The sequence below is a fragment of the Phlebotomus argentipes genome, unplaced genomic scaffold (genome assembly GCF_947086385.1).
Source record: "Phlebotomus argentipes unplaced genomic scaffold, Phlebotomus argentipes genome assembly contig_32, whole genome shotgun sequence".
Lineage (NCBI taxonomy): Eukaryota > Metazoa > Arthropoda > Insecta > Diptera > Psychodidae > Phlebotomus > Phlebotomus argentipes.
The window spans coordinates 196,674-208,840 of record NW_026776187.1 but is presented as its reverse complement, the minus strand read 5'-3'; the positions used below and the strand labels follow the sequence as shown (position 1 = coordinate 208,840).

At 42.0% G+C, this 12,167-nt stretch overlaps 1 protein-coding gene across 1 annotated transcript; it reads left to right on the top strand.

Annotated features, from left to right (window-relative positions):
* Window positions 1-10,324: 10,324 nt before the first annotated feature.
* LOC132264203 (leukocyte elastase inhibitor A-like) lies at window positions 10,325-12,167 on the top strand. Its single transcript, XM_059764315.1, has 2 exons — window positions 10,325-10,500; window positions 10,622-12,167. Exons 1-2 carry the CDS (start codon window positions 10,441-10,443, stop codon window positions 11,669-11,671), a joined length of 1,110 nt encoding a protein of 369 aa, XP_059620298.1. The 5' UTR covers window positions 10,325-10,440; the 3' UTR covers window positions 11,672-12,167.

The window sequence follows — 12,167 nt, the reverse complement described above, 5'->3', positions numbered from 1 at the left end:
GAAACTAAGGGTTATGCTGATGGCTAATGCCCAGCTTTAGACATTGATTTGTTTATATTTTGCACTCATCTCGCCGGGATTTTTCCCGACGCTCTCGTCATGTGATTTCATGCAAATTTTCCCACCCTTTTAGCCACTCTGCACGTCATGCAGAACAACGACAACCTGAAAGTTTATTCTCTGCCATCAGCTTCTCTGACAGGGAAAAACTTTTTGTGGCCCAAACAACCCCCGGAGAGTATGAGGGTGTCAATGGGGAGAAAAATGGGTGCTGGAAAAGATCTTTCACCACTCATATTTTTCTTCACCATTTATTTTCAATTAAAGCGACTTCATGCGCATTTTTCTCCTGTCAATTCGCCTATTTTGGCTCAGCTTTCTGACAAATTTCGACGGGTGGGACTCTAATCCCGCTTTTCCGCAACACTTATCCCTGAAAATTAAATAGCAATTTCTCCCGCCCTCAAAGTGGCGGGATCGACAAAATCCTGGAAATCTCCTGCCATGAGAGACACTCAATTCATAAATCAGTCGCCTAATAGACTCCATTTCTTAATCTTCCCAACATCCACATTCTTTTTCTTTCCAGCCCACCATTGCTGAGCAATCTAATTAACCGCCACTTTACGTTATGTGCTGATATTAATCACCCAGACTCGGCCTCGCAGCGCCCCAACAAAAGGCAAGACTGAGAGGACTTCCAGATCCTAGACTTGGATAAAATACCTCGTATTTTATCCTGCGCAGAGACGAAAGAGTAAATGGAAAATTCACTTTTTTCCTCTTTGATATTCATTATGGGGCACCTTCGGGGTGAAATTTCTCCCTCTTCTTGTGTGCTAAAGCATGTAATTACCAAATGGATAGCACAACAGCACGAAAGTCGCATATTTCGTGCAAAAAACTGCAAATTGGTGTGCTGCTCGAGAGGAAGGAAAAAGCGCGGTTTTTCTGCTGATAAAATAGACATGGAAATTATGAAGAGCAAATGATTGCAAAATACCAGAAACATCTTTTTATTGCTATTTGCATCAGTGAGTGAATTAAGTATTAATGGATTGGTTGAAGTTGCTGAAAACTTGTATTTTCCTCTCAATATTGAGATATTTTCCAGCAAGTGAAAATCTCCTCTTGTGCTCTTGTTTTTCATCGATGAGCAAACAAGGGTGAATCTGTGACTATCGAGTTCCAATATCTCTAATTGCACTATCATATTCGCATGCTTATGCGGAGCTTCAAGAACAAACAACTCGGCGTCCACTTGCGAGTGTTTCGGGTGGAAAAGTTTCTTCTTGACAAATTAAATACTATCTCATGGGATAATGAGGAAATAATGTGGACAGCAAGAAGTTGCTCGTGGCAGGCAAATGCGTGTACGCACAAAGTTTGCTGATAATTTGTCACTTTTTCCTCTCTTTCGCTTCTTGTTCATCACAATTCCATTACATTGGACACATTTTCACCACCACCTCTGTGACCTTTGTTTATTGAAGCCAATGCCGAAGCCTCAGATATTTGTTATTCAATTTGGGTCAAGTTTTTTTTCTGTCCTCCGCATTATCCATCAATGAGGACGATAATAAAGCGTATCCGTCAAGTCACTGATGGCTATCAGAGCCCCGAGAGAGGTATTGTCACAATTAAAGGGTTCTTGCATGCTGAGCACGAGTGAGGGCCTCTTCATGGGTGAATTTAATTGGGAATCTTGGGGGCGGTGGGCGTTCTGCCACTGCACATGCCTTCATAAACTCAAGCTTACGAGTTTACAAGTGTATCACTCCCAGGAAATGTTTGGGATTTACTTATCTGCAGGATTAGGAAAATGACTACGAAAGGGACAGTCTAATTCTCTGTGAGGAAATTTATTTTATTTCCCCCACACTGAAGCATTTGTGTTGGAATTTACTGCACTTTTTACATCACTTCCATTCTGTTTGCTTAGGGGCGCTCTGGTGGCCTTCCAAGAAGCCGTAAAATGAGATAAATTTCCTCACAAAGCTCTTTTGATATGAGTTGAAATTAAATTGCAAAAGACAAAGAATTACTTTGTTCAGTTGCGTTTCACGCAATAAACTATGCCGCCTCAGGCAAAATGATATGAAACTGCAGTCGAAAGGCAATTAGCATAGATTGTCGCAATTGTCGTAATTATAGGTAATTAACATCGAAAATGCAAATTTGAAATATGGATTCATGTAATTATGTTGACCACAAAGTTATATTCGCTGTATGTTTAAATTTGCTCTGGCAAAACCACTTAAATTAAATTCATGCATCCACATTCATGAAGTTTCCTGGAGCTTCGTTGGATATTTTCAATTTTGTGAGAGGATATTTCCCAGGGAAAATGGGGGAAAATGAGGAAGTTGTGTTCGGGGATTATTAAAATAGCGCCACCACAGCAAATTGTGGCTCCAGCACACCGATATAGTGACTTCAAATGCAATAAACTTGTGTCTAAATTTCCACATGAACTTTGCCCAAACAAGCTGGGATCCTTTTATTATGCACACTCAGAGAAAACCACATTTTATTACTCATTACAATCATTATTTTCTAAGAATATTGAGCCTAAGAAAATCAGGAGAAAAGATATGGCTGAATGTGTCTGTGATTCTGTGGGAAAATCAATACTCAAGAGAATCTCGTAAGAAAAATCGAGTTTTCCTTGTGATTACTCTTTGTCTGAGTACATCAGAATCAGGAAATTAAGGTTTCGCACAATTCTGTGGCTAATGCGGCTTCAAGCGATGGAATTTTCGGTGAATATCTCAAGACTTCTGTTTATCTATCGCATCTTGCGTGTTTTTCATCAATTCCAAACTTCCCAGATTCTCAGGCATTATCGTGGGGCATGAAAGGGAGAAATTTTATTATGAAACTCTCTCTCTCGGCCTGGATAAATCATATCAAGTGGTGAGAATTTGGCTGGGTTGGGGCTAATGATGAGGGTGAGGCTTTGCTCTAAGGTCTCTATGCGGAGTTGATGAACACTTGAGCCAAACAAAGTAACTAACTCACCCAAATTATCACCATGCGGATAAGCCTCTTTCATCTTCATCACACTGTCCCGATGCGACGATGATATATTTCGCCCATAAATCTCTCTAAAGATTAATTATACTACTCGTGTTCGCCAGGCACGCGATGGTCGAATAATGCATGCGAATAGATTAAAATGTGTCCCACTTGCTCTAATGTAATGAGAAATAGAATACTTTTTGCCAATTTCTTGGCTCTGTGAAGTCCTTAAAGTGCGTCAAACTTGGCGTCAAATGCTTCTTATTGGAAAATTTCATGCATTTCGGTGCTGTAAAGTCAATTTACAGACGACTCGTGGCGGCAAATGAGCCGCCCAAAATTGGCAGACCTCGTCTGAGTGGATTGAACCTCGAGGCGCAACATGTACATGATGTTTTGGGAGGGATGCGAATCCTCCGGAAGGGGAATCGTCCTGGGGAAGCGGCGTGGCAAATGATCCGGAAGGAGAGGAGAAGTGATTGATGGTGAGGAAGAGAAAACAAGCTTTTTGTGGGACTCACGATGGGCGGTTTTCTATAAGCCATCACATGAGATATGCAATTTAAAATATAGAAGATTCCTCAGGATTTGTCCGCATCAGAATCTCTCTGAGATTGGAATTGCGGAGAGATTTTTTTCTTCCATCGGCGCACGGAATTCCCAGATACAATTATAGCGATGTTGATTTAAGTGTTTTCCGCTTCGAAATACAATATGTAAATATCTGTGTCGTGAAGGGCGGGTGAAAAACGGGGGGGAGCGAAGGACATAAAACAGAAAAGGTCAATGCAAAATCCATCTTCCTCGCCTTGCCCGCAAATCAATCGATATGGGATTGAATTTCGCGTGGAGCCTTTTTCCTGCCCAGATCGGATTCCATTCAATCACGTCGATACACATCTTAAGTATCTTCTAATGAATCGGGCGAAATAAAAATTAATGGAAACAACTTTTTATGATGCCGTGATAAAGGCGAAAGATGAGGTGAAGATATTTCAGGGAAAATTCCACCGAGGCATTGATGGATTTTCCATTTGATATCTCGCCCACTCTCTTGTCGACCTTTATGACCTCTTCTGCCATTCCAATCATTCCCCCATGATTCTCCGGCCAGGAGGAAGTAAAAGCTCACCTCAAGACAACCAGACGCGAAATTTGCACGATGAACTCAAGAGTGCAAAGAATCCATAATCAATGTTGGCTAATTAATGATTTGCATTGCAAAATGTGCATCAACATTTGCAGAAAAACCACAAAAGTGCTCTCGAGCTGAGGGTTGAATAATCCTCTCATCTGCACATGACAATGCAATGATGTCAGGTGAAAAGGCAACGCTCTTATGGTGCACTGTTTATGTTTGATTGCGAAGAAGTTCGCCCGGCAAAATGTGAAGAATTTTTTTCGTTTAACCCCCAACACGACATTGCATGCAGAGATCAGAAAAAGTTGATAGCGTTTTGATGTTTGTTTACAATTTCGTTGTGATGCGGTGGAAATCCACGGATAAAATTATTTTCCATCCCCAGGCAAATGTGAATGCTCCTGGGGCAGAAGTTGAAAGGTCGACGGATGACTTGGCAGCAAGGACGCAGAGAAGAAGAGTTTCGCCACGTGTTCAATTGAATTTTTCAAGACAATCAATTTGGAGACATTGTGAGAATATTGTGCTTCTTTTCTTCACTCTCCCTGAGATGACAATTCGAACCATAAATTGTCTAAAGATTTTTGAACAAACTCAAGGCGAAGAAAGACACATCACTCTACCTTATTCATTTTTCATAGGTTTCATCGCATTTCAAAGTGAAAACATCCTTGAGAAGCGACTTGGAAATGTGGTTATATTCCATCACCGAAATGTCGCTTGAGTAAAATCGATCGAAAATTTATGGAACATGCTTATAATCTTCATCAATTAATATTCCTAATGAGCACTTCGTTGTAAATGACGCAACTAACGCCCGTATTAATATCATGCTTTTATGATTCCGCTTGTAAATTCCTCCTCCTAATCGCTCAATCTTCGAGGAGTCGAATGGAAAATTACCACAATTCATTTGCCATTCTCCTTAGAAGATCCCACGCAATATCAGCACTTGCGAGGCCATGGTTATTAAGCAGAGATTGCCTCCATTGTTGGCAATTTGTGCACAAAAGGCCGCGTGGATTGCATCTATTAAGCCAATTGCCAACATCATGAGCAACCCGATGAGTTCCGGCCATTCACCGGAAGACGGCCAAATGCGCGCTGCCACAGGGATGAATTATAGCCAATGAGGATGCATTGCCTAATGGGCCAATTTCAGCCCGGGAATTGCATCTGCACGAGAGTGCGGCCAAATCTCTTGCATAATGTCTGAGTCTGCGGGGCGTCGGAGTGGAATGGCGCTGGCGTGGAGGAAACTGTGGAAGGGACCAGACTGAATTAATGGCTACGATGTCGACAATATAGTGTTGAATTTGTTGCCAGAAGCTCGAAAGCTCGATAGTCGAGAGACATGTGGGAGTCAAGTTTAAAGTACATCTCAATAATTGCTCTCTCCAAGTGTGGTTTTAAAGGGGGTGGATTTTCATTTCAGCAACTCTGCACAGCTTCGCACTTTCGCCCTCATCATCACGATATTCCGTGCGATGGGACAATTTGAGGGAGAGAGAGAGAGGAAAATATTATCAAAACTTCATGGGGATGATTCTCTTCCCCCTATAAATTTTCAGCAAAATAATTGAGAGAATGTTCGACGAAATGTCTTCATGAGCTATTAAGTAATTGAACGACACACTTTCAATTTCATCATTTTGCTCCATTACGCGAAAACTGTCTAGACATTCGTCTTGGGCGTTCTGAAAAATTTCTCCCCACAGATAAGATTTCCATTGGGATTTTTCCGCTTCTCATCTGCACTCATTAATGCAAGAAGTGTTGAACTTTTAATGTGCCATTTGTCATCACCATTGAACGCGGAGCACATTTTTTCTGCCCCTCTTATGCAAAGACGCCACGGGTTTAAGGGAGAATACATTTTGCACGACGTTCCGCAACATTCCATTAATCTCAAAATAATTTATAGCATTTTTCACTTTGAGGGAAAGTGGAAGGAAAACATGAATAATTTATTATATCGATGTTTTCCATCCGTCGTCTTTTGTAACCAGGAAAAAATAGAGGACATCGAGTCGAGATTGATAAAACAAAATCTACCCGAAATTGCCATATTTTTCATTTACTGGCGAAAGAGAAATCTGATGCATACAGATTGTTGCCCGCCATCCGGCATCGGGTTGATCCTAATGGAATTTGCTCGCTGTGCTGCACTGCGGGAAAATTGCAAGAGCAGTCACGATGCTGAGCAAATGTACATTTTCCCAATTTCTGTGCTGTTCTGTGTATGAAGAATTTCCTGCGAACTTGTGCATTTTTCTCTTGCCAGCAGGATTCTTGCTTGCCATACAAATGCTTTCTTAATCTGCAGATTACACTTTCGGTGAGATGTTGTGTGGAAATTGTTAGTGATTCCTAAATGTGCTCATGCGAGAGGAAATGGAAGTTTTCGAGGAAGCTCTCGAAGTGTGAGTGAAATGTTTGTGGTGAAACGAAAATGCCAATTGCACACTCTTTTTCCAAAGCTCTCTTCCAAATTGCCTCCCAAGTTTAGTCGCTCCTTTGAACGTGATAATCAGATAGAAGTCTAGATTTAATGTAGAATCAAATATTTCTATTTTAATTATAACTTTCACAGAAGCCTTGGTAAATACCTAAAACTCTCCTTGTTGAAAGACAGCGAGCGTCTCTTAATCTGCACGAAATCTCACCACGAGCAATTCAACTTGAGAGCTGTCTCTGTTTGGTCTGGTAATTAGAATACTCGGTGAATCAATTAGGAGTGACAAAAGACGGCATATTAATTTATTATTCATCCCCATTTTGAAGTCATAATCTTCGCCTCTGCTTAAATTCACCATTTGAATTAGAATGCAGCGCAGACTTGAGATTAATCTCCTCGGCGGGACTCTCAATCTTCACGTTCGCGTGAAAATTTCCACAAACATTTTCCCATAGCATTTTCCCGAGAGGAGAAAACGAAGCGATTAAACTGTTTCTGGATGATTCTCCTGTATCGCCATAAAAGTTCTGCCACACCACAAAAAAAACCCTCCCCAGAACGGCGGCTGGAGTTAATGAACTGTGCTATGTTAAAGTTCAACTTGAATTCAGCGGTGAATCTGAGGGTTTCACGCAAAGTGAGCCAAAGTGTCGATTCTACTGAGCACTTTGCATTGTTCTGCAGCATCAACATGTCTCATTGTGAGACTCGTGAAAACCTCTTTCATCACTCAACAATCAATCTCGAGGGAGTGACAATGGGAAATTTGTAATTTTGCACCTTTTCACTCACACCTCGCGGCATTTTCCTTTTCAATTTCCCGAGACATCTATTCTTATTCATACACTTCTCTCTGCGCCACACTTCCAACTCAGCAACTCTGCATCACGGCACAGAAAGGGGGAAAAGCTCGAGAAAGTGAGCGAAAGGAGAGGAAAAAGCTGGAGCCAATGTACTTTCTCGCAAGCGGTGCTTTCAAAAGGGAGACCCGGAAACCCCATGAGATAAATCATTCCCATTCAATTCTCAACATCTCTTTGATGGCACATCAATGATTGTTTTCCCCGAGACATCCGAATGGATGCATGATTTAGCTGAGAATATTGATTCCCACATCGAATGTTCGAATGATGATGTGAGATTTGCTTGGGAAATATGCGTTAAAAATTTCCTTTTCCATAACGCGAAAATCATCCTCGATTTTTGGGGAATAATGGGGGAAAGGCTCCCAAAGGAATCAAAGGAGACGAAATCTCGCTGTGTCGCCGACAAAAGCAATTTGGCATAAAATTTGGATGTTATTGAAAGCAGTTGGGAAGATGAGGAAAAAAAAATTCACCAATGCTTTGCTGGTGAATTTCCCTATATTTTGTCAATGAAAAGAGACTCTTGAATCTCTGAAATCAAAGAGATGAAGAGTGCGGGTCGCATGAGATTCAAATTACATTTGGGGAGGAGATGTAAAACTGGAAGAGCATCTTTTGCACAAAATTGATGAGATCCTTTGAGGAGTGACCAAAGTTTGCCAAAGACGATTTGATGGGGAAATTAATATCACCGACAAGAGCCCAGAAAAGTACTGTGTATAAATTAAAATTTAATTTGATCATCAATCTTTGGGTAAAAAGAAATTAAAAGGGATCGAAAGTTTGACTGGAAACTTCAGGGATGGTTTTTCGAGCACTGCTAGAGAAAATTTCGTTCATTACAGAATTGGTGAACAATTTATTTGAGTGTATATGCTTATTAAGTTAATAAATGTTGTTTGTCGCATTGATGACCCAAATGAGTGTCAAGGAGAAAAAGTTAAATCGTTTTTTAATGATTAATTAGATTTGGTCGTCTGTGATTTAGTTTATGCGGTTTCTAAACACAACTTTTAGTGTATCTTTGATATTTCGCCTAATAATGCTTGTTCGGAAAATCTGTGGTTTATTCTTGATTTTGCTTTTCTTCACGAGTTACGATGGAAAGTTGTTTGAAGGTGTTTGTCCAGAGTGGAATGAAGAATCTGATGAAATATGGATTATTGCGGAATTCACGCCAATCCTCCTAATGGAAGGTCTTCCGTCGAGAAATCACATCTTTCGCCACTTCTTCGACCATCAATTGGATTGCTGGACATTCATTCCTGAGACGAGAAACATGTCCAACGGACAAATTAGTATCGTAAGACAGAAGGATAGATTTGAAAAGGATGAGAGATCGTGTAGTGAATTTTATACACTAATGGATCGTTTCAACATTCAATTCGAAGCTCCGGATTTGAAGTTCTTCGCGGACTACAAGAAAGTCTATCAGTTTGCTCTGCCGCGAGATTGCACACCGAGTGCGACATGGAAATCACCGATGAGAGGCAGATTCAGGAAAACCACCCACGGAATCGAAGGATGGGATCAGTGGGTGATGCTCTGGGGCTGCGAAGAAATGCCCAATGGAATGCACGATCTCGGCATTCTCGTTGGATATGTGAATGACAAACTGCGCAATATTACCTACGCTATGTACAAAAGAGGAGAGATACTGCGAAAAGCTCTCGAGTACGTCCAAGAGTTGCCTTTCGCGGTGAATTTCACCCTGGAAGACTTCCAGCAAGCTCAATTCCACTATGGCATATCCTGTGACATATGCGAGGAGTTCAAATGTGTGTAAAAACATGCAAAAGCATGGTAAATATACGTATAAATTGTGAGTGAAGGTAATTCATTTTATTTCCCCTGATATCAATTGCATTTTTACTGTATTTAATTTACGAAATTGTGAGGGTGTTCTTCGCATGGTCGTGACAAAACGCTTTTATGGCCATGTAACAATGGTGGATAAAAACTCAAGTGCAGCTGGAAGATTATGGGTATCTTTACGAGATGGAGATAAATTTCTTGGATTGAAATAATCGTAAATGCCGCCGCTGACTCCACTTAACGCTGGTGCTTCAAAACAATAACTAATAAATGGCGAGAGAGTCATAAAAAGCCACCTCTACTGGAGGACGTCGTCCAGGAATCTCACGTGGCCCGCCATCCTCAATTTTCAGCCATCATTTCATGTATGATTTATGCATCATGAATACCGAATGACTCGCCATTTGAATAATTTCCTCGTCATTTTCCCGATGGAAGGGACCATAAGGATATTGACTTGTGAGCACACACACACACACGAGTCAGACTCGGTGCTCAAATCAAATGGGTGGGAGAGATTGAATCATTGAATGAGGGATTTGAAAGTTTCAAGGAGGAAAGTTGATATTGAATGGAAATCATGTCAATTGCATTGGCAGAAAAAAATACCGCAATAAATCCCGTGGAAAAAGAAAAGCTTCTCTCTCTCACTCTTCACGTGAATATCAACTGAAAATAGCATCAGCAATTTCCTGCTTGTGACAATCCATCCTCGATTGGGAGACCACGACGTGACTTTGTGAAATCAACCAGAGATTTTCCACCGTGATTCGCATGGATTTCTGCAGTGACTTATTAATTATAGCTTCGGGAAATGATATTTCTGGCTATGGAGCCAAAATCACAATAAAGCCTCTTCATCATGCACTGTGCGGCTCAGGCTCTTCTGGTGGCGTTGTCCGAGCAGTACGTCATCCACTTGTCGCTATATTAATTGGCAAAGAAAGAGCCACTGAGTTGGAATTATAAATAAATTTTCTGTGTCTCCACCGTGGAAATTTTCTCTCAATCGTTGCTCCATCATCCGCGTGTGAAGTCGAGCATCCTCGGTATTTTGAGTTTGATTTTATGTGAATTTCTGCTTCAAAGCACTGAATAAGGGAATTTTCAGTTAATTGTGATTAAAGAGTGCTGTGAAAATGACGGAAAAATTACAATTTCTCATGAAACTCAACGATTTTGCCACGCAATTCTATCGAGTGAGTGTTCTTTGTACACAAAAAGCCTTTGTGCCAGCGAGCAATCCTTTGTTCATAAATACTGAATCAGTCACATTTCTCCGTCGCAAAGAGATTAGATGATAAATTTTGAATATTGCAGATTTATGCCAGTGGCAAGACAACTGAGAACGTCGCCGTTGCACCATTCTTCCTGCAGAATCTCCTCACAGCCACGTTGATTGGCGTGAGAGGAAAGACAGCCGAAGAGCTGGCAGTCGCCCTGATGTACAACGGCCACAATCTCTCCTCCATCCTGACCACCTTTCGCACCCTCAACTCCAACTATCGCGACACAGAATCGATTTCCGTGGCCAGCAAGATGTTGCTGAGAGAGCCCTCGAAGATGGACGAGCAGTTTCCCAGCGACGCCAGGAGCAATTTCGATGTCAGCATGCAAAGCTTCAGCACTCGCGAGAAGAATTTCACAACTGTGGACTCGGTGAATAAGTGGGTGGCGGAGAAGACGCGCCAAAATGTGACTGAGTGTCTGAAACGTGGTCAGGATTTTGATGCCGCGAGTGACAGTGTCGTCCTGGTGAATGCCGCCCACTTTGGGGCGCTGTGGGAGCGCAAGTTTCAGAAGCAGCCTAACAAGGCGCCCTTCTGGACTGACGAGCGCCGCTCCAAGCCGACGGACTTCATGCTGCTCACAGCCAAGCTGCGCTTCTCCGTCTGCGCCGAGATCTCAGCCAAGATCCTAGAGCTGGATTTCGCGGAGGACGACTTCGCGTTGGTGATCCTGCTGCCGGATCAGAGGATGGGACTGGGACGCGTGATTGAGCAGCTCCCCAGCGTCAATCTCATGTACGCCGTGGCGCAGCTGCGACGCCAGGACGTGACGGTGCGGATGCCGCGCTTCAAAATAGACCACGGCTCGCGGATGCGCGTGCCACTCGAGCAGATGGGCGTTCATGACCTATTCTCAGGCCAAACAGCTGATCTCTCCGGCATCGCGTGTGACGAGCCGTTCTGCGTCTCTGAGATCATCCATCGCGCCAGCATCGCGATCAGCGAAGACGGCGAAGACGGCGACTCTGCCAGTTCCTCGTCGGCCGTTCAGGAGTTCACAGCCGATCATCCCTTCCTGTTTTTCGTCAAGCACAAGTGCAATGTGGTCTTCATAGGTCACGTGGTGGATCCTAATCAGTAGATTATGGGCAGTTTGGAAAGTGAAGAAGCTGCCAAAGATAAAAATAACAGAGAGAATAAAGATATATCTCGCCACATAATAAGCTGTGACACTGAGAGGAAAATCATATTCTCGCACTCAAGAAATATTACGGGTTACTCAAATTACTTGGATTCTTGCCAACATTTTTCCTAAAATGAAAGTCTAATTTATGGATGTGTCAAAAAGCTTTGGAACCCCTTTTCGGCTTACCAGCAAAAATTATACTGTTTGACTAATAAAAAGGATTAACATAAGAAGTCATACTAAATAGCCAGAGAAATCATGATTTTAAGAGATAAGAAGATTTAATTTGTTTCATACCTTCAAACCAAAGAATCATCCTTTGCGTGTCGTTTTAATACAAGTCATTTTCTATTGCTTCGTCGCTGCACTGATGGTGATTCAAATCTTGAAAGCACAGACAAAATAAATAGAACTATTTCCATCTAAGATTGTTCGTTCAGAACCTTGTCAG

Coding starts and splice junctions, on each gene's coding strand:
- LOC132264203 (XM_059764315.1), top strand. CDS start 10,441: ATGACGGAAAAATTACAATTTCTCATGAAACTCAACGATTTTGCCACG. Junction 10,501..10,621: donor TTGCCACGCAATTCTATCGA/GTGAGTGTTCTT, acceptor TGAATATTGCAG/ATTTATGCCAGTGGCAAGAC.